The 25,922-nt window shown below is 40.0% G+C and overlaps 1 protein-coding gene across 2 annotated transcripts in view; it reads left to right on the top strand.

Moving 5' to 3' along the window:
• PNP (purine nucleoside phosphorylase) overlaps window positions 1-24,965 on the top strand; it is a 44,198-nt gene extending 19,233 nt beyond the window's left edge. Inside the window, exons 1-6 of one of the 2 annotated variants that reach the window (XM_063454816.1) lie at window positions 3,977-4,146; window positions 17,503-17,672; window positions 18,044-18,147; window positions 18,458-18,633; window positions 20,512-20,702; window positions 23,145-24,965. In XM_063454816.1, coding sequence (XP_063310886.1) covers window positions 4,082-4,146; window positions 17,503-17,672; window positions 18,044-18,147; window positions 18,458-18,633; window positions 20,512-20,702; window positions 23,145-23,362 — 924 coding nt within the window. In that variant the 5' untranslated portion in view covers window positions 3,977-4,081 and the 3' untranslated portion in view covers window positions 23,363-24,965. Of the gene's footprint in view, window positions 1-3,976; window positions 4,147-17,502; window positions 17,673-18,043; window positions 18,148-18,457; window positions 18,634-20,511; window positions 20,703-23,144 lie in introns of those variants that run through there. The other variant, XM_063454817.1, reaches the window with a different exon arrangement.
• The last annotated feature ends 957 nt before the right edge of the window (window positions 24,966-25,922 follow it).

The raw sequence follows: 25,922 nt of genomic DNA, 5'->3' as shown, positions 1-25,922 counted from the left end.
AGACAGATGCTGAAGCCCCCTGGTGGACAGCACAGCAGAGCTGTGAGTTCAAACCCAGCCAGGTTTCTTAAAGGGGCAGTCACGTCTTGCTGTCTGCAGGGTTCGGGCTGTGCCATGACACTTATCGCAATATAATATCTATAGAGGCTCCTGCCATCTTGCAGGATCCTCCATATACACCATTGTTATACTCTTGCAGGTGAGTGAGAGAGCAGCACTGACATGGGCTCCTGGTGGATGAAGCTCCAGGAGCTGAAGTTCATAGATGGTGGTGTCTGTGGGGCAAGGCATCAGGTTAAGTTCAACCCCAAGTTATATCCCTGGTCCATGGCAATGTCATTGTCGGGGGTTCAATTGTGTTTTTTAATATACTGAATAAAGTATTATATTGAATTTATATGCAGGGATTCCTTTTCTAGTACTACCTTGCAGAGGAAGTTTATGTTTCACTATCAGGGGTCTATGCAAAATAAGCAAGTACCCCAGAGGGTGATAAAGCTACTTTTAGCAAAGTATAAGATGGGGATTTTTCAGTAAATTCATGGTTAACTAAGCATGTTGAAATTTGCCTTATTTAAATTTCCACTGACGTAAACAGAGACTTAATTTAGTAACTAAAGTTAGGATATTATTGCAGAGGAGAGGGTCCTGCTACTCATATCCTGACCTTTATTTAAAACGAAAATTGCCAAAGCTGTCAGAAACTCAAGTTATTTCCCCCAAATGAGCCTAAATATATTTTTGTTCAAGTTTACGAAATACAACAAAATTAAAAAAGTCATCTGGATTTTCATCTCAGAGTATGTCTTGGGCTCTGATGGCTTTTTTTAACAGAAGTTTATTTGCTACACAAATGACTGAGCTAATACTAAAACAATTTGAGCATGGCCTCTTCATCAAAACCCTACTCATGATTCCATTGATATAATTTATTAATCAAAATTAACAACTACATCCCAAGCCTAGCTCCTAAAATGCTGTACAGTTCCAGTGAGGCCCAAGTGCAAATTCGACACTGTCAGGGTTATTCACTAAAGTAAATTCAGTTCAGTTAATTTAAACATTTAGGTCAAAATAGCAGTTAGAAAAATTCTCCAAATCAGTTTCTTATGTGGATAAACCTGAAATTCACTTTGAATTCATTTTAAATTCCCGGCAATTCTCATTTTAGTGAGCAATCTTGTCAAGATCATTTGGGACCCAGTTAGGCAGTATGTGCCAAGTATATATGCTGCTAAGTGCTAGCCACATATTAGAGGCTGAGCCTAATATCCCAGTTAAGCCTTAAACACTAGACCTGGAACTTTTCATGGCGTTATTTCATCTGAAAACATTGTTAATTTAAACAAATAAATAAGAGCTGTGAAAAAAAAAAAACACATGGGGACCTCAACGGTTCCAAGAGTGACCACTCAACACATTTATAAGTCAATATACAAAGAAAGCACCGAACTCCAGCAGCAATGTGCTATATAACTGTATGTGCAGTATTTCAAAGTGAAACAGTGCACATAGAAATTTGAAGAACCATGACTACGGTGCTTGGAGTAATTATTTAATGTACTTTTCTCTTTTTTGTGTTATTATTTATGTAACAAGTTATTATAACATACATTTGTATCACAGTAGATCTATGTAGTGTCCATTTTCCTTTTATGCACATAATAGCTACAGACACTGTGTATCTTGGACAGTGTTCAAGGACATTAGCAAAGTGCTGCTATGTTGCCTTGTGTTTATGATTAAGGATCACCTTGGTACAGCCATTGAATAATATAGTAGAATTCACAATTATTATGTATTCTTATCTGACCGTGGGAATTCTGCCTTTTCCTAGAAATCACAGTGTGGTGAGACTGAGTTTTAGTTAATATCTAAATATTATGAAATGGCATTTTGAGTTGTCTGAATGAATGAATAATTGATATTATTTCTCTTTACTCATGTTCCAGCTGATGGTGCCCATATTCCAATGTGCTTGGATCATTTTAATCTTTTCACATATTGTTATGACTTTCCAGATGAAAACAAATTTGTGTTTCTATAAAAGGGTAGAGTGGGAGATAGAGAAAGTGTGCAAGCACTGGTAAATGTTTATAGTGTTTTTAGCATCAATATTTATTTTGTGGGGCATTCATAGGATAGTATAACTGAAACAAGTTTGAAGAATCAGTGAATCCTATCTGTGCAGATGTGTGTCTATATGAGTGCATGTCTGTGTGTGCCTGTCTTTTTATGTGCGCCTTTCTGTATTCATGACTGTATATGCCAGTGGTGTCACTACGGGATGCGGGCAATAAAAACATGTGTTACCACACCAGGTGACATCAAACCTAGTGACACCACTGCACTATAAACTAATATGGAGCAAAAATAACTGCAGGTTTGACATTTTTGGATGCCTTTACTGGATTACCCTCTGTCCCCAAATTATCAGTATTCCAAAATTCGCAAGGCTTATTACAGATATTTCATCTAAATACATTATTATACAATCAATGTGTAACTTTGTCCAAAATGTCTACATGGCAAATTCCAACAACCCATAAAGGTAGGATACTCTTTGTGCATTCATTATGTCCTAACTCCCATTGGTGAATATACCAGGACTTGACAAATCCAAAGCACCAGGCTACCATGGAGACTCAGAAATTAGCAACAAGATTTTTGTCTCCATTTCTTGGCCATTTTACATTATGTCTACAGGAGCAGCTTTTACTGGCCACATACTATTATATAGGCCCAAACAGCCAGGAGCAGCATAATTCTGATTAGCTTAAAATGCCACTTTATTGTTATTAATACAAAGCTGTACTTCTAACAATAAAGTGTTTGTTTTGATAGCTTATGGGGGGATAGATCATGCCCTTGCTGTCTCACTGCTCACTTCTCTTCCTGCCAGATGCTCACTTGGTTATATAAAATGAGCCAGTTTAGAAAATTATATAAAACTGTCCCTATTGTAGGTCCAAATCCCTCTGTCCCTCATTTCTATCCTAATGTCCCTCTTTTCTAGGAGCACTATTGTTGGTGTATTTGTGTGTATAACAGAGCTCTACAACAATAATACTCATAATAATATATCTGTAGAAATCAGTCTGTGAGAATAAGATACATTGTTCTTGTTACAAATTACATATAAGTTGCAAAACTTTTTATTAGTAAAAACAATTTCTCAAGACAGCCCCACCCCTGGCCACAACCACACCCATACCCCTACAACCCTGTTTAGGCAAAGTGCCTTCCTCAAGGGGATTTCAGTGAGGAATGCATTTTTCCAAAACGTTGGGTGTTAATTGGTCTCCAACCTCTGGTCAGTTTGTATTACACTTGTGGGCATTTTAGAGCTACTAGATACTGGTACTCTTGGGTTCTATACGTAGCCACTTTACGTCTGTCTATGTTTACTGTTTGAATATATATATAAAATCTCATTTTCTTGCATTTGGTGTGCTATAATTATTATTGTCATTTATAAAGCGCCAACAAGTTCCGTAGCGCTATGGGTTTAATTTTCTATATATGGCCATTTGTACTGTACCATGTAAATATTTGTAAACTAATCAAAACATCTGACAGGAAGAGAATTGGGCAGCCACCCTTCGGATGATGTGATTAACGCGTGATGTCACAGTACAAAACAAAGCGAAATATTTGCACGCACCATCGGTTATCACCCTCTCACATCCTGTACTTGCTGTGTAAAATTCTGTTATGTCGTAACACCTTGTGCCATACGTGCTGCTTCCAGCTAACACAACGGGCGCCACGGTCTATTAGTCACTGTGTTCTTCTAGTGATGACGTCAGCCGTCGGATCATCGCGTTCCATGTTGGGAGAGCATCGTTCGGAAAAGTTCGAGGACTCCACCCCCCAGCGTTACTCATGCTCTCTCCTCCTTTGACAGAATGCGACTAGCCAATAGGAAGAGGGCTCCCTGCAACCGCATTCGTTGCATAAAAGGTAGTGGCAGGGGCGCGTTTCCTCCCGCCAATCAGCGGCCGGCTATTGATGACGTCGCATGGTGTTGGTGTGATAGAATAGAGCGGCAGTAAGTCAGGTTCTATAGAGGAGCGGTAAGATGTCACCTCCAGCCCCGGGCACTGAAATACAGGACTCTAGGAGCAGAGAGGAGAAACGCACAGGGTGAGTATTAAGAAAATACATTAAAAATAATGTATCTTGTAGTTAAGTTTTTATAACAAGGCTTTTCACATGCAGGATCTAATTATAGGTCATAACACGCGCTTTATAGGAAATTACTAAAATATTAGAAGATGGATTATGCAGCCTACCGGTAGGAAAGCAGCTGTGTCATGTACATGCTGTCCAGAGAACCTAGCCTTCAGGACGTAGACAGATGGCTCTGATTATTTATTCTGTGATGCAGGAAGCTCGATGAGTAATGCAGTGTCTGGCCAAGTCAGACATGCCACTCCTGCAGCTATAACTATAGTTATAACTAGACACGTATTGTATCATTGATGCAGAATGCTGGGTGAATAATACAAGGGGCAGGCTGCCTATGGCATCTCACTGTTAGTGATGTCCAGAACTGTTCGCCGCATTAAAACCTTAATAATAATTAATAAAAGGGAGGTTAAATCCTCCAGCATGCTCCTTCTCACGGCATGCTAAACTAGCGCAAAAAAAAAAAAAAAAAATAGGTGGGGGAAAAAAGTAAATCCCCACAGTAAAAAAAATAATCGATCTTCACCCATGGAGGGCATGCTGCAGATAAGCTTATAAAGCCTTCCCACGCCCTGCAATTAGGCTCAGAGCGCTCTGATTGGTTGGTTTAAGCCAACCAGAGTGCTCTGACAGGTAAATGAAGAGACTGACCGGGTAAGTCTCTACATTTACTGGTCACAGCACTCTGATTGGTTGGCTTGAAATCCAACCAATCAGAGTGCTCTGTCTCATTTTACACAGCGTGGGAAAGTTCTTTGGAATTTACCCATGCTGTGAAATTTGACTCCTAACTCTGATTGGTTGCTTTCTTTTTTGAAAGCATCCCCACGCCCAGCAATGAGGCTCAGAGCGCTCTGATTGGTTGGTTTAAGCCAACCAACCAGAGTGCTCTGACAGGTAAATTAAGAGACTGACCGGTAAGTCTCTGCATTTACCTGTCACAGCACTTTGTTTTAAATGACAGCGAGCAGCCACTGGCTGCTTGCTGTTTAGGCGACATACCCGTGAGTAGGGGCATACGGAAGGAATTAAACTTCCCTTTTATTAATATGGGGGTTATATTGACCCCCATAGGTTTTAATGCACGGGGGTATTTATTACAAGGAGGGAGCTGGTAGCACTGCTGGCTCCCTCCTTGTTTTGTTTTTTTTGCGCATGCGCACTGTTATTTCTACGTGCTGTGGGGGTTAATTCCCCTGCAGCACGGAATCTATTAAACAAACGAAAAGGTAATGCATTTGCCCTTTTATTTCATTTGTAGGGCTTTCATTTGTTTTGTTTTTTGGGGGGAGAAAGGGGGGACGAAATCTTATTCGTACGAAAACGAATGCCCATATCTACCAGTCATGCACACTAAGCCCACTGGAAATACAGCATTCTTAAAGTAGCATTACAGTTTTAGGAAAACAAATGTACTGTATTTCTTAAGCTGTAGTGGTTCTGGTGACTATAGTGTCCCTTTGACTCTCACATCGCAACAGATATTAGTCTCTCACACAAGTATTCATATGTAACCCATATACACGTATTACACAGTACTGCATTCATCTGAATTGACTCTATACTCACACTTATACACGCTCACCCAACACACATAATCCTACATTCACACACCTTCCTGCTGTGCTGAAAACATTACTAAAAAATAAAAAATCCAATTTGCATTAATTTGGCAAAGTAAGTGGCTTTTAGGCCTGGATAACAGGTTCGAACGTTATAAGAATGATTGATTAATTCTGAACTCTGAAGTTTGATGTATCACATGCAGCTTTCACATGACACCCATATAATTTGGAGCTTCCATACATTACCCACGTGGCCCTGTATCTAACACAGTATTCACATGACACTCATGCATTACACAGATTACAAACCCACATCCTATGTAGTAACTAACAGTTTAAAAAAAAAACTTCTTTGCTTTTTCCAAATAATGGCAATATTATTTGATGTACTTAGAAAGTAAATGATAATTCAATATGCTAAATATGAGAGGATTTCTATTCCAAAGTATGGAATTTCCTCTTTGTTGTGCAGCTGGATGAAGGCCTTGACCCTTATTTTAAGTGACAACAGGTTATCTTTTAGATAATGAACTGTATATGACTTCCTAAATCACGTCATCTTGTGTGGAGACACCTACAGACATTGGGTTGTATTTTTCAGTGTCACTAATTCCACAAGCAGAAGTGGGGAGATTCTGACAAGATGTCCAGCACTTAACTAAATTCTGAATTTTTTTTTTTTTTGGGTGTGTCCTCAGCTCAAAAATTGTGTGAGGGGAATTTCTAAATAAAGACTAGCCGCATGAAATTGTGTATGGGGGATTTTCTCAATATCTAGATTATTTCATTTGTTCTAGCAAGATATAGGAAATAGAGTTGAAGAAATGACAAGGGGGTTTGTTACTGATACTCCAGATGAATAAGCATGCAGGATATTACTTGTGATACATATACACAGTTCCGTAATGTGTCACAGATTTCCACATATGTGCTGTTTAGGGCATGGTTAAAATGTTTCACATTTTGCAATAATTTAGTCCATTTGAAAGACTGGCCTCTAATTTCTTATACACCTAGACTCATTAAAACACTATATTAAATAATGTCATTGTCACTGTGAAAAATGTGATTAGATGTGTTTTTGTATACATAACTTCTTAGTAGAAAGCCCTCAAGTTTTCTTAACTCATTGTAATAAATTCCACATGAGGATGGACAATTTGATAAAAGTAGCCTTGGCTATAACTGTTCTTCACTGTACTATTGTTAAAAAAAAAAAAAAAATAACAAACATGTGCATTTGAAAAAAAATAAAAAAATAAAACAATGAAATGCTCAAATGTGTCTGAAAACCGCTATTTATAGACCAGTGAGTGGTTCCCCAGGAACTGGTGGCTAGAGAGCCACAACATTATCCCTCCAAGTCCCTCACCATATATGTGGAAGTTAAAGGAGCACTCTTGACATCATAACAACTTCATGTAAATTAGTGCCGGTAAAAAAACAATAAATGTTTTAATTATTTTAAACTTACATGTGGAAGGAAGACTAAAACTGGTTACGAGCAAATAGTCATGTTTGCCAAACACCATACAGTATGTAGCCGGTAAAACAACATATAAATAGTAGGAACTACATACTGTGTATTAGACATGTGCATTTGTTTTCGTACGAATATGATTTCGTCCGAAAATTCTGTTTTTTTTTTTTCATATTAATTTACTAAAACTTAAATGAAAGCCCTACAAACTAAATATAAACGAAACGAAAGGGAAATTCATTACCTTTTCGTTTCATTCATTTAATAGACTCTGTGCTGCAGGGGAATTAACCCCCACAGCATGGAGAAATAACAGTGCACATGCGCGACAAAAAAACGTCAGCTCCCTCCTTGTAATAAATACATATTCCTACCCCCCTTATCCCTGCATTAAAACCTATGGGGGGGTCACTATAACCCCCATATTAATAAAAGGGAGGTTAAATCCTTCCGCATGCCCCTACTCGCGGCAAGCTTAGAGTAGGGGCAAGTTGCCTGAACAGCGAGCAGCCTGTGGCTGCTCCCTGTCCTTTAAAACTAAATATAAATCTGTATGTGGGTTACTATGACCCCCATATTGATAAAAGGGAGGGGCATGTCACCTAAACAAATTTAAAAGTACTAGTGAATGGGCCTGCTGGTGGAGGCTATTAATATAAACAGGGGGACCCAATGTCCCCCCCAGGTTCCCACCCTAATTAATTAAAGGGGGGACCTAATGTCCCCACCCATGAGCAGCGGGTTGGACCCTAATAAATTAAAGGGGGTACCACAGCGGTGGATGGGGACCACAAATAATAAAGTGACTAGGGGTTCCCAAGCCCCTAGTCACTCCCGCCCCCCCCCAATAAAAATACCCTAATAATAGTGAGGGGGGGGGGGACCTGGCACCGGTAAGGGCATGCAGCAGTATTTAACCTGGGCAACAGTCCTCCCGCTGCCTTGTCACTAGTACTTTTAAATTTTGTCTAGGTGACATGCCCCTACTCATGGCATGCTGCGAGGGGTCATAGTGACCCCTATATGTTTTAATGCGGGGGGGAGTTAGAAATAGTTATTTAGGACAAGGAGGAGCTGGTAGCACTTCCGGCTCCCTCCTTGCTGTTTTTTTTTTTTTTTTTTTTTTTTAACCCCTTAAGGACATATGACGTGTGACATGTCATGACTCCCTTTTATTCCAGAAGTTTGATCCTTAAGGGGTTAAAGCGCATGCACAGTGCTATTTTAGTCCTAATGGACCAAAACATTTGTATTTTTTTTAACGAATTTTGTTCGAAAGGAATGGTTTGTGAACGAAATTTAGGATTGATGAATGACATTTTTATTTAGTACGAAATCATTCGTACAAAACAAAAATTCACTGGTGCACATGTCTTCTGTGTATGTTACAGTAAAATAACTACTAGAAATGTAGAACCTACCATATGGCTTCTTGCGTGTTATGAGTCCCCAGGCTCACTAAATCTACTTGAAGAGAGTGAAAGCCAAGTTGATTCTCTTTTTAAACAAATTCCATTGATGGTAAGCCATGTGACGCACACATGGTAATTGCATAACATTCCACATTTTTTGCATTCTAGTGGTAAGTAGTTTGTGTTGCATATTTAAAGAACATTCAATGTTTTCAATACCTTCTTACGATCTGCTCTATTCAGGGGTCCTCAAACTCCGGCCCCCCAGATGTTGCTGAACTACAACTCCCATGATTCTTTGAATTACATAGATAGCCAGAGAATCATGGGAGTTGTAGTTCAGCAACATCTGGGGGGCCGGAGTTTGAGGACCCCTGATGTAGAAGTAGACAGTCACTTACATGTCTGAGATTCTCCCCTAGTTCTATTGGTGAAGGTGTTTTTATTATTACATTATGTTTAGCTTTGGTTTTACCCCTGGGAGTATTTGCTTTCATAGAAATGTATACCTGGTTTGAGTGTGTGTTTGTGTCAATGGGAGTTATCCCAGTCAATCACTTCTGTCCAAATATGGATGAAGCCGATGTTGATTTGGAAATATTCCATTATCAATATATGAGTGTTCAGGCAAGTGGTGTCAGGGTGAAACCCTGTTTTTTCTCAAACTGTTATTGAAATAGTTTGGCACAGCCGGAGGACAGCGCCCATGGCCTACTAGTTTCATAGGCACTACGATGGCTGTATTGGTTATGTTGCAGAGACTGCCACTTTAATACCTGCTCTGCTCATTATCAGACAATGTCCTTTCTCTGTGAAGGTTAACTTTTCCATCTCTGCAGAGCAATACCGTGAAGCATAAAATTCTCTCTCAGCTCTAAAGGTTAACTATTTGATTGCTCTGGGGCAAGAACACTGTTATGGTGTTATTTTGGGTGAGTATCAATTTAGTAAATGTAAATCTAAATTATACAAGATTACTTCAAGGTAGGGATCGACCGATTATCGGTTTTACCGATATAATCGACCGATATTCGGTATTTTTGACAATATCGGTATAGGCCAATATAGATACCGATATTGCCGAAAATACCTCCTAGGGCTGCCAGGCTCATTACAAGCCCGGCGGTCCTGGGGGGGGGGGGGGGGGAGGGGCGCAGCAAGCGCTGAATTACTTTGCCCGCAGCTCCATGTCTAAATCTTGTGAGACCTGCAGCCGCAGAGGGTTGCCACGGGTTACCATGGCAATGCTCCATGCGGCACTAAGGGCCGCAATATTTACACTGGGGAGCTGGAGGAGCTGCTGGCAAGGTAAGAAACAGCTTCCTGCCGGCCCCCCAGTACTTAACAAGCCACCGGGGAATACTATATATATAAAATTAAAAAAAAATGCCCCCCCCCGCCCATTTTACACAAATTACATCACTACACAAACACACACACTTCATTACATATATACACACACCCACTACACAAACACACTGCATTACATATACACACACCGCATTACATACACAAACACAAACACTGCATTATATACACACAATGCATTCACTGTACACACTACACAAACACACATTCTGCATTTACTATACACACTACACAAACACACTCTGCATTCATTATATATACACACTACACAAACACACACAGCTCCCCTGTATAAACACACTTCATCCACTACATGTGACATGTATATTTTGTGCATTTACCTTTAGGATTAGTTTATTTTTTCAAAATGGCAAATGTACAGGTTATCGGCGATCGGCCTGAAAGTTCACAGATTATCGGTATCGGCTCTAAAAAATCAATATCGGTCGATCCCTACTTCTAGATGAATAGTTGTATTGTATCTTTTTAGTATATCGACCTCTCTGTTGCTAAGGAGTCACCTTCCTACAGCACATAATTAACTTATTGCCATTTCTTAGTGTTTAATATGTACAGCACTATGCTAAGCTGTACCTGGGAAAGTTGTTGCCTCTTTTATTTCTTAAAGGAACACTCCAAGCGTCAAAATCAAAACAGCAAGCTGTAGTGGTTATGGTACCAGGAGTTCCCTGGTGCCCACCCATTGTAAGTAGTCAAAAAGTCTGACTTTATACCTGGGTTGTGCCTGGCGCCGCTCCTCACCTCTGCTATTCCTAACGGTGATTCAAATGCTTCCATTAGCTCTCAGGACTAGCTCATTGGCTGAGCATGTCCGAAGTAGTGGAGACAGGGAGTGGCGCCCAGGAAAGAAGTGAAACTATTCTGAAATTATTTGACTGCTTACAATGGGGGAAGTGCACAAAGGCATTCCTGGCACCATAACCACTACAGCGTAAACAAAAAAGACAAGAAACATAGGTAGAGATTTAGCAAGGCAAAAAACAGGTGCTATTCTAGAGCAAAGTGCTAAATAAAGATTAATCACCATGGAAAGTAGAATAACTTTTTTTTTTATCAACATTTAAGCCCTTTGCACCTACAATAGTTGCTGTATTATGTTGATAAATCTCTCTCCCATAGAGAGCTAGTTAAAGGGATACACTAAGCACCACAACCACTACAGCTAAATGTGGTGTTTTTGGTAGTGTAAAGACCTTATACCAGCAGTGTCTTTTTTTGTAAACACTGCTTTTTACAGAAAAGGCAATTTTTTTAAATGAGCTATCAAAATCCCTCTAGTGGCTGTCACTTAGATAGCAACTAGAGATGTTTCATCTCTACAGTTTTACAATCCTTGCAGGGCTGATGCTCTACATCAGGGGTTCTCAACCTTGTCCTCAAGGACCCCCTACCAGTCCAGGACTTGGGGATTAACTAAGTGTGTCTAAGAGAGAGTCTAAGGTGTTTTTTTTTTATTTTTTTTAAAATGTAATTTTCCTAAACACCTTAGACACACCCAGGTAATCCCTAAATCCTGGACTGGTAGGGGGTCCTGAGGACTGGGTTGAGAACCCCTGCTCTACATCCTCACGCCCAGAAAACACTCCCATAGAAATTCATTGGGATAATGAGTTATTTATTAGTCACATTTATTTTTATAAACTCACTAGAACTCCCACTACTTCTGGGCATCAGCAATGGCTACAGTATTCATCAGCCAAAATATGTAGAAGAAGAAAAAAAGTTACCTGCCCTCTATATATACCTCCCAAAATATATAATATGCACATTTAAATAAACAGGAGTTTCTTAGTACCATTCCAGTGGCTAAAATGAATGCTCACCTGCAGGGGAGGGCTGGCAGCCTTAGGCCTGGGAGGCAAATCCAGTCAAGTTGCCCATTGCACCAAGAGGAGAGTAAAAACACCTTTCCCATGTGATTGAAATGGGGTGGGGAGGGCAGTCGCACGCACACACTGACGCACACAGACATACTAATACACACGCACACACTTTTAAAGCCCGTAAATGGGCTGAGTAAGCAGACAGTAAATGGGCTGTAGTAGGATGTGATTGGAGGAGAGGAGCTGTAGTGGGGATGTTATGGGGACTGTGGGGGGGGGCATGGGGCTGAGAGGAAGGGACAGAGAGAGGGGGGGAAAGGGGACTGAGGAAGGGGATAAAAAAAAAAACTAAAGTGTATTCCCCCCCCTCCCCTGAATTTTACCTTAGGCCAGGGAGGGGTCAGCAGGAGCCAGAAGCAGCAGTCAGTGGAGTGGCTGGCCTCTCCTGATGATATCAGGAGGAGGGGGCGTAACTTCTCCCAGACTCCCTAGAGGCAGGGGATTCAGATTTTTTCTTTTTTTTGCTGGATGCGGACGGCCCTGGATTTAGTGCGGCCTGGGGGGCAGTTGCCACCCGTCCCAGCCCGCCCCTGCTCACCTGCGACGTCAATGTAAAGCTATTGATGAGTTTTACACTAACAAATCACTTTGCTGCTTGCAGCTAAAAGACAAAATCTCTGAGACATAAAGGGTTATTTAGATTTTATTATTGTAACCTTTAAAGAGGGGAAACAGATTTAAATATGCATTAGGAAATTCAACGTTAAAAATACACATTTGTATTTCTAATATTAGTAGTGTATTTATTTTAGGATAGGAGAGCATGAGAAGTGACATTGAGATAGGTGCAGACCACCCCTTCATCATCACCCTTAGATAATCCATGCAAATAGAACATTTGTACCATCTATCTATTCACACACGGACAATCCATACGCATACACCTATATTCACACAAAATAGCACTCCACAAAAATGCAACATTGTATTCTCACGTACACAGTCCACACAAACGCACCTCTATCTGCACTCATACTGATAATCCACACAAATGACGCCTTAAATTCACACACAATTTACAAACCACACACGTAGGCATACTACTTGCAAATACATAGATGAGTTTAAAAGACAGCATCCTGCGTATACCTGTCTGTATATTTATGAGAATGAGTTACTCGTAGGTCTGATTTTATAATATATGAAAAATATTTTATTTTTGAACTATGTTTTTCTTTCATATTCCATAAATCCTTGGAATACCAATGAAATCTTAAAAAAAATCACACAGTGCACTGCGAACACTGAGTAATGTACTGTGTACATGTGGCAGGCTTGCCAACATTCATCTGCCTCAGAAATGGGCTTTGTGTGAAGTGGACAAACAAGCCATTATAAAATTTCCAGGAAAGCTGAATTAGCACACCGAAAGCACAATATTGCTATAGGGACTTTAGTAATGGGCTTTTACACAGCACTCAAAAAAAGTTTGAGGGAAATGTATTAAGGGAAAAACAGGAGCTATTTTAGGGCAAAGGACTCGATAAGGACCAGTCACCATGAAACCTAGAATGTGACGGCAGATAAGAACCATTCGTCCCAACTAGTCTGCCCAATTTTCTAAATACTCTCATTGGTCCCTGGCCTTATCTTATAGTTAGGATAGCCTTATGCATATCCCATGCATGCTTAAACTCCTTTACTGTGATAACCTCTACCACTTCAGCTGGAAGGCTATTCCATGCATCCACTACCCTCTCAGTAAAGTAATAAATACTTTCTTATATTATTTTTAAACCTTTGCCCCTTTTATTTAAGACGTGTTGATTCCCCTTATGTATTTAAATATTTCTATCATATTATTAAATGCTTTCCTTTGGGGGAAATCTGACACTGGAGGTCTGTGAGGACATCCAGTGTCAGATAACGGACCAAAAGTATGTTTGAATTCCGGAAGCCCTCTAGTGGCGGTCTGGTAGACATCCACAGAGGGCAGACTTAGAGCTGCAATGTAAACATTGCCGTTCTCTGGAACTGCAGTGTTTTACATTGCAGCACTAAGTGCAAAAGGGACATAGCACCCAGACCACTTCAATGAGCTGAAGTGGTCTGGGTGCCTACAGTGTCCCTTTCAACAATTTTTATTTTTTATTTTTATTTTTTTGTGTATAGGATTGACTGTTAAATTTTATGAAAAAGTATTTATATGATTAAAAGCTCATGACAGATCTCTGTTGTCTTAATAAAATAAACTCTTATTCATCTTACTGCATTACAGCACTTAGTGCCCACATCGTCATTTTTTTTACAGATCTCTCGATTAATGATGTCTAATTGTTTGTGATGCACATATTGCATTGTTGGTTTGGGAGTAGGCATTGGCAGCTGTACATGCAGCTTAAAGGACCACTACAGTGCCAGGAAAACAAATTCGTTTTCCTGGCACAATAGTGCCCTGAGGCTGGCCCCCCTCCTGCCGGGCTGAAGTTGGAGGAACGGGTTAATCACTTACCTTTCTCCAGTGCTGGGCTCCTTCGGCGCTGGGGAGTCTCCTCCTCCTTTGAACGTCATTGTCTGAATGCACATGCGCGGCAAGAGCCGCGCGCATTCAGTCAGTCCATAAGAAAGCATGGACGCCGGCGTCTTATCACAGTGAGAAGCACGGAAGCGCCTCTAGCGGCTGTCAATGAGACAGCCACTAGAGGCTGGATTAACCCATATGTAAACATAGCAGTTTCCATGAAACTGCTATGTTTACAGAAGGCAGGCAGGGCTAACCCTAGAGGGACCTGGCACCCAGACCACTTCATTGAGCTGAAGTGGTCTGGTGCCTATAGTGGTCCTGTAATGCATAACTTTTGATATATCTATTTGTTAGCAACTGGGCTCTATTGTGTATATACTGCCTATAATGTCTTGCTCTTCAAAGTGTGCTGCTGTTATTTCTGGTGCATTGAAAGAATACCTGAGATGGGTCCACCAAATAATGATTAGTGGAATGCTTCAAGCAGTATAACCACCAAATACCTCTGTAGTGTTTATCATGCCACATGTGCCCTGACACGCTCCCAGAGTAATTTGTCAACATTTTTAAAAATAGGTTAACAACTTGCAGCTTCATTTAGCTCCAGAGTTAAGCTCTGGGAGGCTCGTTTGGAAAATTAGTGTTGCTCAGTTTATCTCAAAGGCTAGCTTCCAGCAAGAGAAGAAGCAGGGCATGACACCCAGCAGGACCCTGGTAACCTCTCAAACCATTCTTCAATGTTTGCTACAAATTTACTGACATCAAACCTAAGTTCTTCTTCTCTCTGTCACAGCGACCAAAGATCGTGGTACTTACTATATTCAGCAACATGATGATTTTCATTAAACTGAAATAATTTTTCCATGCGGTGAAATAGAGATTTTACAGATAATTTTTTTTTTCCGGCATTACTCAACCATACACTAATTTGTAATTGTATTGCTAAGATACATTTCATCCTCTTTTTCTGAGATCTCCGTTCTTTTTTTCTTGATGCCACAAGCCAGATACAGTCAGAAAATAATAACACAGCCTATGTTTTCTTATAGACATGGGTTTTAAGCACGTAGTTTATAGTTCCTGGAGGGACAACTCGGTTTTATGTGAAAAAGACAATTTGTATAGATACAGGAAGTAGCATGTTTGTTACAGTTCTTTTTATAGAGGTATTCCTTTTTAAAAATGATAAACATGTGGTCCCACGAATTTGTAATGTTAAAAAAAAAAATGTACACGTGCCCCCACTCAGCTGGCTATCAGATATATGGGAATATGTAGTCAAGGTCAAATGGAGGTCCAGGATATGGCCAGCTAGTGCACATGCTGCTCGCAGATGCATATTTCTCTGCATTTTTATTACAAGGCTTCCTGCTCAGCTGCTTAAAAATAATGAATGAATAGTATTTCTCCCCCAGGGTACTGTGTTGACACAATGAATGCCAAGTATAGCTGGAGACTTTTTACAGATTAGTAAATCGAACCTTGACCTGGACTTTAAAATACTTTTACAGTCTTCAAGGTTTTCTTTAAAGATGCCAGATGCTAGCTTTGAATCTTTATAAAACTGAGACAAAGAATGTGTTCATAATATTGGGAAAAGGTCAGTGCTGGATATTTTACTTTAATAGGAAAGATTCAGTGCTGTGAATTTTTACTTTCATAGGAAAGAGTAAATGCTAAGGATTTGTCTTTCATAGAAAAAGATCAGCACCGGGGACATTTCATCTAAATCCTGTACTGTAGACAAAGAGCTAATAATATTGGAATCTCTGTATCCTACACAAAGCATTTTTTTTTGTTGGCTTAAGAAACCCCAGCAACTGCCTGGCGTGCAAAGCAAATGTTTTAGTTACTTGTTTTACAAAGTTCAGTATGCTTCTTAATGGGGCACTCTTGGCACCATAACCACTTCTCATCATTGCAAGGGCTATAATATATGGAGTCCCAGGGAGCCATCCCACAGTTCAGTATTAAAATGTTTTCAGGGTTTAACACTGAATGAGTGTCTCAGGCAGCCGAGCCCTCAGTGGTGGTGTGGCTAAGGCAGAGTTACCCTCTGCCCAAGCTGTATTAACTCGTACCAGTGATGGGAGACTGTGATAAGTTCAGTCATCAGCTGACAATCTCCATCAATCAATGCAGCTCATTCCTGCTTGGGCTAATGTGGAAGCATTAATTCAAGCAGTAGAGCGGTACCGGACTGCAGATAATAAGGTACCCTTATTAATTGGTAAGCAATTTGAAAACAACTTTACCCCGGACCATAGGATGGTGTCAGCTTGCTTCAGGCACAATAAACATTGTGGTGAAATATTCACGGTGCCTATAGCATCACGGTAAAAGAAAAAAAGCTTTCTGAAAGTAAAGAGATTCGACTTTTCGTGTGAACCTAAAGACACAAAGAAAACTTTAGGTTGTACAGTTCTCTTACATTTTAGGTTTTGTGTGCATTTTAAAACTTGGTATTTTTGGAATAAAATTCTTTGCAGAGTTAAAATCGCAGTTATCTCTACTACGTGTAAAGTCACAAAAACATTACAGTCAACATAAAGATTCTGTATATTATTGTAATGTTTAAAGGGACACTGTAGGCACCCAGACCCCTTTAGCTCATTGAAGTGGTCTGGGTACAGTGTCTATATTGCCCTTAGTGCTGCAATGTTAAACATTGCAGATTCAGAGACTCTGTAATGTTTACATTGCAGCACTAAGTCTGCCTCTAGTGGCTGTCTACCAGACAGCCATTAGAGGGCTTCCTGATTCGAAATGGTCCTTTATTCCGGTATCTGATGGTGTATGTCCTCACGCTCTGCATGAGGACCTCCAGCGTCAGATTTTCCCCCGTAGGAAAGCTTTCTTATGAGGAGTTCTAATGCCCGTGCAACGGAGGACAGCGGCGCTAGGATCAGGTAAGTAACTAAATGTATTTACCAGCAAGTAAGCCTGTGAGGGAGGGGGGAGGCAGGGGGAGTGATAGTGCCAGGAATATAGCTGTGTATTGTATTCCTGGCACCATAGTATCCCTTTAATTTCAAGACAATTCCATATTGTGTGTACACTGTGATTCTCTCGTGGCTTTTATCTTGAATGACACTCTGTCCTTTTTTTTTTTTTTCAGGTACACTTATGAAGAATACAAACAGACTGCAGACTGGCTGCTGTCAAACACAGATCATCGCCCCACTGTAGCCATTGTTTGTGGATCTGGCCTTGGGGGACTTGGTGAACTCCTAAAGGACCAAGTGGCTTTCCATTATTCTGACATCCCTAACTTCCCACAGAGCACAGGTATGGAAACTGGTTAGTTGCAAATAATAGAGAGCAGTTTTTATGGCTTGTCCAAGTACTAACATGGTAGCCCAGTCTGTTTGTCCCTCAGGATAATCTACTTGTCCCAACACACAAAACAATCTGTTAGAAAGATTGGGGTCCCTGCCTAGAATCCTGGGTATGGTGACAGTACAGCTAATTCTAGTATATTTCTTAAGGAAATTAGTAGCACATGAACTAATTGTCTTTCAAATTTGATTATATGCCATGGAATGACTTTAAAACCATGCTGCATTTCTTTCCTGTCTGTGTATTTCCTGTAGCTAGCGTTCTGTTATTATGATGTATACAGGGCTTTAACATTTTGCTTTGCCCCCTCCTTTCTGCAGTTCCTGGTCACGCTGGTCGCCTAATATTCGGCAAATTGAATGGGAAGTCATGTGTTTGCATGCAAGGCCGCTTCCATTTTTATGAAGGCTACCCATTGTGGAAGGTAAGGTTCCTCCTGGCACACTCAGACACAGTATAGCTCAGTTAATTTATTTTTGGCTTGCACATGTTGTACAGAGTCTGTGCTCCCTTTTCTCATAAGTGAGTGGGAATGTCATTCTTCTATTGGCATTTATCCACTAATTGATATCACTCAATCATATATAGTGGTTATGCAGATGGGAGAACATGCTGAGTATTTGCACTGATGTTTGGAGGGTTAACATTCTCACTATAACTAAGCATTGGAGAAGACCTTTGCACAGTAGGCCATTCCCTTCCTGTCAGCTCATTCCACCCTCTTCTTCCATCAGGTGACATTCCCCATTCGTGTTTTCCGTCTCATTGGAGTTGAATCTCTTATTGTCACAAATGCTGCTGGGGGATTGAATGAAGACTACAAAGTGGGTGACATCATGGTGATAAAGGACCACATTAATATCCCTGGGTTTGCAGGAAATAATCCTTTGTCTGGCCCCAATGAGGACAGGTAATTATGGTTTATACGTTAGGGGTTTGTTCTTTGATTTTCATGTATGTCATTCAGATAAGGGTTGAGTTGACCAGAGATGTATCTCCAGAACGAACATTGGAGAGAACTATCTCCAGGTATTCATTTGAAGGGAACTTTATCATATTAAGTACGACCTGGTACCTGGTTTATCATGCTCCTAAAGTATCTGCACATGGTACTAGCCAAACCGCTTGCAAATATATCAAAACTTATGGAATATGAACTACTTAACCAGTCCATTGCCAGCTGAAGAGCTCAGATTCCCTTTATGAAATGAAACCACAAAATAGCAGTGAACAGTGACTTATTTGTTACTAGGCCAACAAAGCCTGGGCCTAGAGCAGCAGTTTTGAAGGGGTAGTAAGCTGCTCCTCCATTTATTTATCTTTTGTCCTATCACATGTGATAAACGCTCTAGTAATGTGGGCTTATCTCCAAGCTTAGGAACAGATTCCTTAATGTTCTGCTGTTTATGGAGCATCGTCATGACACAGATTGTTGTCATGTAAAAAACAAACTCACTGTGAATTTGATGCAAATCCTGCTATGTACTTTTTCATTGATCTGTCAACCTCTTGGTCACATGTCCTTATATGGCTGTTGAACATCACTAATGATACATTAACATGCCATAATATTTCTACCGTATCTACACATCTCTACACAAAATACAACAAAATCCCTGTTGAAGTCATCTGGGACTAAACCGTCACCTGTATGCGTGATACTAGATACCTTAACATAGTAGATTGATACTGTATTTTGCAGCTTTTAAGGACCAAACTTCTGGAATAAAAGGGAATCATCACATGTCATGTGTCCTTAAAGGACCACTCTAGTGCCAGGAAAACATACTCGTTTTCCTGGCACTAGAGTGCCCTGAGGGTGCCCCCACCCTCAGGGACCCACTCCCGCCGGGCTCTGGGGGGAGGAAGGGGTTAAACTTACCTCTTTCTCCAGCGCCGGGCGGGGAGCTTTCCTCCTCCTCTCCTTCTTCCTTGCGACATCATCGGCTGAATGCGCATGCGCGGCACGAGCCGCGCTCGCATTCAGCCGGTCGCATAGGAAAGCATTTACAATGCTTTCCTATGGACGCTTGCGAGCTCTCACTGTGATTTTCCCAGTGAGAATCACGCAAGCGCCTCTAGCGGCTGTCAGTGAGACAGCCACTAGAGGATTTGGAGGCTGGATTAACCCTCAGTATAAACATAGCAGTTTCTCTGAAACTGCTATGTTTATTAAAAAAAAGGGTTAATCCTAGAGGGACCTGGCACCCAGACCACCTCATTAAGCTGAAGTGGTCTGGGTGCCTAGAGGGGTTACATGTCTGTAAAAGGTATGTCTTATTAGAGTTTGAGAGATAGGGGAGCGGGGTTCTAATGGTAAATTAGGAATGAGGAAGTCAGTTTCTGTGGGCTATAACTGGAATGATGGTTTGCATGAACTGTCTTTTATCTATTGCTAGTGCTGTGTTGCTAGCCAAATGAGAAGGGGTATGAAACAGGCATCTTATGAATACAATCAATTGGTTCGCCTACCTAAAACAGCACTAATTGAATTACTCTTCTGGTACAGACTGTATTTAGAATGGATTGCGTTGGGAGGAGTTGTATGGTTTGTTGTTTTTAAAAAGCAAAGAGGAAGAGAGAGGATTGCAAAGACCTACCTTGGTCTTAAAGGAATCCTCCGCTGTTTTCACAAAACCGCTAAGGAGCTGCACACAAACAACAATAGCATCTTTCTGTCTAGAACCAGCTGTCCCATCTGGCACCCTATACTTGTCTCTGAATTTGAAATGTCATTTGTGCCCAATCAACGTTTGTCTTATCTCTAACAACCTTCTTTATCTGACAGATTTGGACCCCGTTTTCCCCCCATGTCAAATGGATATGATAAAGAGTTGAGGAAGTTGCTGTTAGACATTGGCAGAGAGTTGGGTTTCACTGAGAAGCTGAAAGAGGGAGTCTACTGTGGAATTGGGGGGCCCAATTTTGAGACAATTGCTGAATGTCGATTCCTAAACCGTTTGGGAGCAGATGCTGTTGGTAAGAGAATTTTATATATGGCTTCTATGTTTTATAAATTGAGTATTCTCACACTAATACATGTTGGCTTGCTCTTACACGTAAATACCCTTGAAAGGCTTTTTAGAACTGAATCCTTCACAAAAACTGTGTGTGTGTGTGTGTGTGTGTGTGTATATATATATATATATATATATAATTTTTTTTTTTTAAATACATTGGGTTGTGTATTGTAATTGTACATTTTTATTTTAAGACAGTGAGGAGTTTTCATTGTTCTACTACAATGGTAGGCAACCTATGGCACTTGTGCCATGCACGGCACTCAAGGCTACAAGAGCCAAACTGGCTCTGGCCTATCAGGAGTCCCAGTGAAACCTCAGATATCTGCTAATATGAAATGGTGGTGAAGGACAATCCTCAAATGATGCATTGCAGCACATAGAGGAAGTGATCTCAGATCACTTCCTCCCAGCACTTGTGAATGGGAATCGACACTGTAGTAGAGCAGCCCGCAGCTGCTATTGCAGCTCCTGTCCTTGACCTGCACCTGGCCAGCCTGGTCCCAGGGAAGCCACCCACACTATACACAGAGCTGCAGAATAACTCTCCCCTACAAATAATACGAACAGCCCATACACACACACACACACACACACACATACACAAAATCCACAAAAACTTAACATCACTAACAATCCACATACATGCACACAATCCCACACGTATCCACATACAGTGGGACCTCGGTTTACGAATTTAATGCGTTCTCCGGGATGTTTCCTATTGCGAAAAATTCGTAAACCGAAACACGGTTTCCCATAGGAGTGCATTGAAAAACAATTAATTCGTTCCGGAGGTGAGAAAAAAGTCAAAGTATTTTATCTGTTCAAAACTCTTTATAAAGTGCACTTTAAAGGCATAAATACTGTACAGGGACATGATTAATCAAGCAATAACATTTCAAACATCCAACTTTATGTTTTAAAACATCACACATCAACACACAGTAAAAGGCATGCAAACAACTAAGCTCAGCTCCCTACCTTTCCACTTCTTGAGATGCACCAAAAAGGCTCCAAAACCTGCTGCAAATGGCTCCAAAAGGCTCCAAAACTTGCTGCAAAGTGCTCAAAAAGGCTCCACAACTTGCTGCAAATGGCTCCAAAAGGCTCCAAAACTTGCTGCAAAGTGCTCAAAAAGGCTCCGCAATTTGCTGCAAATGGCTCCAAAAGGCTCCACAACTTGCTGCAAGTGGCTTCAAAAGCCTCCACAACTTGCTGAAAATGGCTCCAAAAGGCTCCACAAGGCTCCACAGCTTGCTGCAAATGGCTCCAAAACCTCTCCAACACCTCCACACGTGCTACCCTCACTTCAGTATGCAGGGGGCGAAGCTATAAACTGGGACACTTGTTTCGTATTGTGAAAAAAATACGTAAACCGAGGCATTTTTTTTAATGAATTTTTATACGTAAACCGAATTTTTCGTTTACCGAGGCATTCGTTAACAGAGGTTCCACTGTACATGCACACAATCCCACACGTAGCCTCTCACATGCAAAATCACAAGCAGTCCCACACATACACACCAAACACACAATGTGACATATCCCCACACACACAATTCCACAAGCAGCCCCCATACACAACCCACATTCATAGGTATCATACACGATACCACAAACTACTCATGAACATATACAATATAATAGCTCATATAAGTACAAATACAACAATACTGCAGTGTAAATAACACAAGCACAATACGGCAACATACACACCTCAATTTAAAAAAAAACAAAATGGGACCGGCACACTACGGTACATCACAATTCTATTTTGGCACAGTGCTGCTAAAAGGTTGCCTACCCCTGTTTTACTATATCTGTTTTTTTGGTTTTAAACTAAAGACATCTATTGTCTGTCACTCAGTAGATTTTTTTGTTTGCACTCCGGTACCTGTCAAGATATATGAATGACAGATCGTGAAAGGCACATATCTAAAACACAACAAATGTTTTGTTTGATAAAGCACAGAGTAGTTTTCTGATAAAGTTTAAAGGAAGAACACATTACAGCATTTGTCAACCATGAACGTCTACTCCTACACTATAAAGAGTTGGCATCTGTTGGAGATAACAAAGATAACCATTATGGTAAAATATTGGTGAGATGACAACTTTCAGTGGAGCAGGTGTACTAGCAGATGCATGGTTTTCTAGCCAGTGTTCGTCCACAACTAAGCATTCTTATTACTGGAAATGGAAAAGCAAACTCACCGTATCATTGGTACCTAATGTATGCTCTGTTCTGCAATATAATCAGTAAACATTATTTTGCTAGTATACAGCTGTATGTGCTGAATTCTGTCAGATGACTTCAGACTTGCAATCATCAAAGAGAAAAGATGATTTGCTCCAAGTATTTCACTCTTCTTTTTTTTCTCCTTTTAATTATACACAGGGATGAGTACGGTCCACGAGGTAGTCGTTGCTCGACATTGTGGCCTGCAGGTCTTGGGCCTGTCTCTTATTACAAACAAGGCTGTGATGGACTACGAAAGTGAGATGACTGCCAACCATGAGGAAGTGCTCCAGGCTGGCAAGGACAGTGCCAAGTACATGGAGAAACTAGTATCAGCCCTTGTCCAGCGCATGGAGTTGAACAATAACCTGATCTAGAAGAGAGGAAGACCAGAGCAGATGAAACTGGCCACTGTACCCTCATATTGATGTTCTTCTGCAGAAATATTGGCCAGAATCACTTTCCTTACTTATAACTAGTACTGTACATCTCATTCTTTTTACTGTCCTGTTAGCATAATTGATTAAATCTAACAACCTAGACACTCACTAACTTGTTTTCAAAAAAACATTCCTCCTATGATTTCATCTGAGCATACACTCTCTTTCTTATTTCATATTACCTTCTGTAGATACTGATATTTATTGTGTCTGGAATAGCTGGTTCAGTCTCCCTTTCATTTCGGACTTGTTTTAGGTCATTAATGAGAAGTAGATATGCACCTGTATTTATTAAATTTATGAGAACATGTTACATTTTAAACAATTGTCACTATATAGATATTACTTTTGAATTAATTCCAGGTGATTATTTTGGTGGGAAACCAGAGTGTTTTTAGAATTTATGTGCTGGATGCATTTATTTTGTAATTACAACATTTTTTAACTTTTCTTGTATTTTATTTTGTACTGTAATGTGTGCTGTATTTATATACTGTACCAAACTTTGCTATTTTGTCACCAGCACATTTTTTTTTTTTTATTACATTTCTACAGCCCAGGATAACTTGATATCAGAAAGAGTCAGAATTTAATTGATAATCCTACCCAACCAGAAACTAAAACTAAAACATGGCAAAAACTGTCTGAAAGAGACACCCTAGTTACCTTAACAAACAAAGCTTATTGCAGGTTATCTATTATAAGGTGCTCCCTGTTTTTTGTTTCTCTTCAGTTTACTCTGTTAAGTATACATGAAGGACATTTTCCATTATGACAGCCTTTTACTTCTGAAGCGGTGTCACACCGCTTTATTGCTCCTGCTATATGCCCAGCAACCCCATGTTTGACATCACAAGAGGAACAAATGCTGCCCTTGACCATACACAGACTTTCTGAGCATGCTCTTAAAGTGATATCACAACCACCAAAACAATCTATGCTCATTGCAAACACAAGTGTTGGCAATTGCTCCCTGTTTCTGGCTCTCTTCATCTTGTTCTTTATCACTTTATCTATCTGCCCAGCCACCCTGTTTGCAACATGACTGGAGGAACATTTGCTTCCTTGACCATACTCAGAGTTGCATGTTATTTGAACACATGGGGTGTACACTATTTAGAAGCAAGGGACGTAGTTAACTTCTAAATAGTAAAGGGATTAACTGGTGTTTACTATTTAGTAGTGACTAGTGTAGACTCTTTCATAGTTCTCTATTGGGCGTTTTTTTTTGTACCTTGATGAGTACCATTCCTGAATTTTAATTAGCACATGTGCATGTATGTGCTGAACTACAGCAAATAAGTAACTATCTGCTGCACAGGGCTACATTGATTGTATACAGTGATACCACAAATGACGATCTGAGGATCAGGATTGCCTGTTCACTTCAGAGTTCTAGCCAAACAATAGAAAATCAGAGGAGCATTTTTATTTTTATTTTTTCATCAAGTTGTTTTGACCAGAAGTTATCACTCACTTACTGTACGTCATCAAGGTGTGCATCAAATACCCTTTAAAAAAATAAAAAATATATATATATATCTATATCTACCGTATATATATTTTTTTAATATATAGACAATCATGCAAGATATACACTTTCTTGGTTAACCCTTTTCTGTCATACTTGGAAATCATTACTTGAACATCTAAATTAACATAGATAACTATCGAAGACTGAATAAAATGACCATACTATTGTAGAGCACTGCTTTCTAATTCTAATCTTTATGTAGAGTATTGCTCATTTAGCTACAGTTATGTTAATAGATTATGACTTGACTTACTATTGTACCTGTAGAAAAATAATTTATTAAACATATTTTGTTAAGTGCATTACTCAATGCTACAGTACTGTATCATACATGCAAATATTGCGTAACTCTTTTTGTCTGCTATTGATTATTTACTTTTTTCCACGGTTAACATTTGGAGCAAAGTACTGAAGATAGAGCTGTCGCCATAGAAATCAATGGAATACTCCTGCCGATTGCTTTGCTTTCAGAACCTTGCTAAACAATAAACGTTTGCCGGATACACTATATGCCACATTCCGATAATCTTTACTAATGAATTGATTTCCTACCAGCAACATTTGCATTGCACACATTACAGGACATCACCTTTTATGTGCAGCTCATCATGATATGTGTCCATGGAATATATGGTGGATCTGAGCATTCAAAGACATTGCATATAATTGCTCCTTATTTGTTGGAAGGAACAGCAGAGTATTTATCTCTATAACAAGTTTTGTGTTTCATGAAAACAGCATGGAAATGGCAGGTGGAGTTTCATCTTCTCTGATATATACCTCTGTTTATAGAACTTGTATCTATGAGCATAAATAAAATTATTCTTTTAAAGACTATTTCAAATCATTTATCTATTTAAAAAAACAATAATTCATGTTAAATAAAGACCACAGTATGTGTTAAATCAGATGTCTGTCTAAAACTTCAACAGGTAATGTAATTTGGGGAATAAAATGAATCTA

This window comes from Pelobates fuscus, chromosome 5 (assembly GCF_036172605.1).
Source record: "Pelobates fuscus isolate aPelFus1 chromosome 5, aPelFus1.pri, whole genome shotgun sequence".
In the NCBI taxonomy this organism is placed as follows: domain Eukaryota; kingdom Metazoa; phylum Chordata; class Amphibia; order Anura; family Pelobatidae; genus Pelobates; species Pelobates fuscus.
The sequence above is the reverse complement of the archived record's forward strand: the minus strand, read 5'-3'. Positions and strand labels throughout refer to the sequence as shown.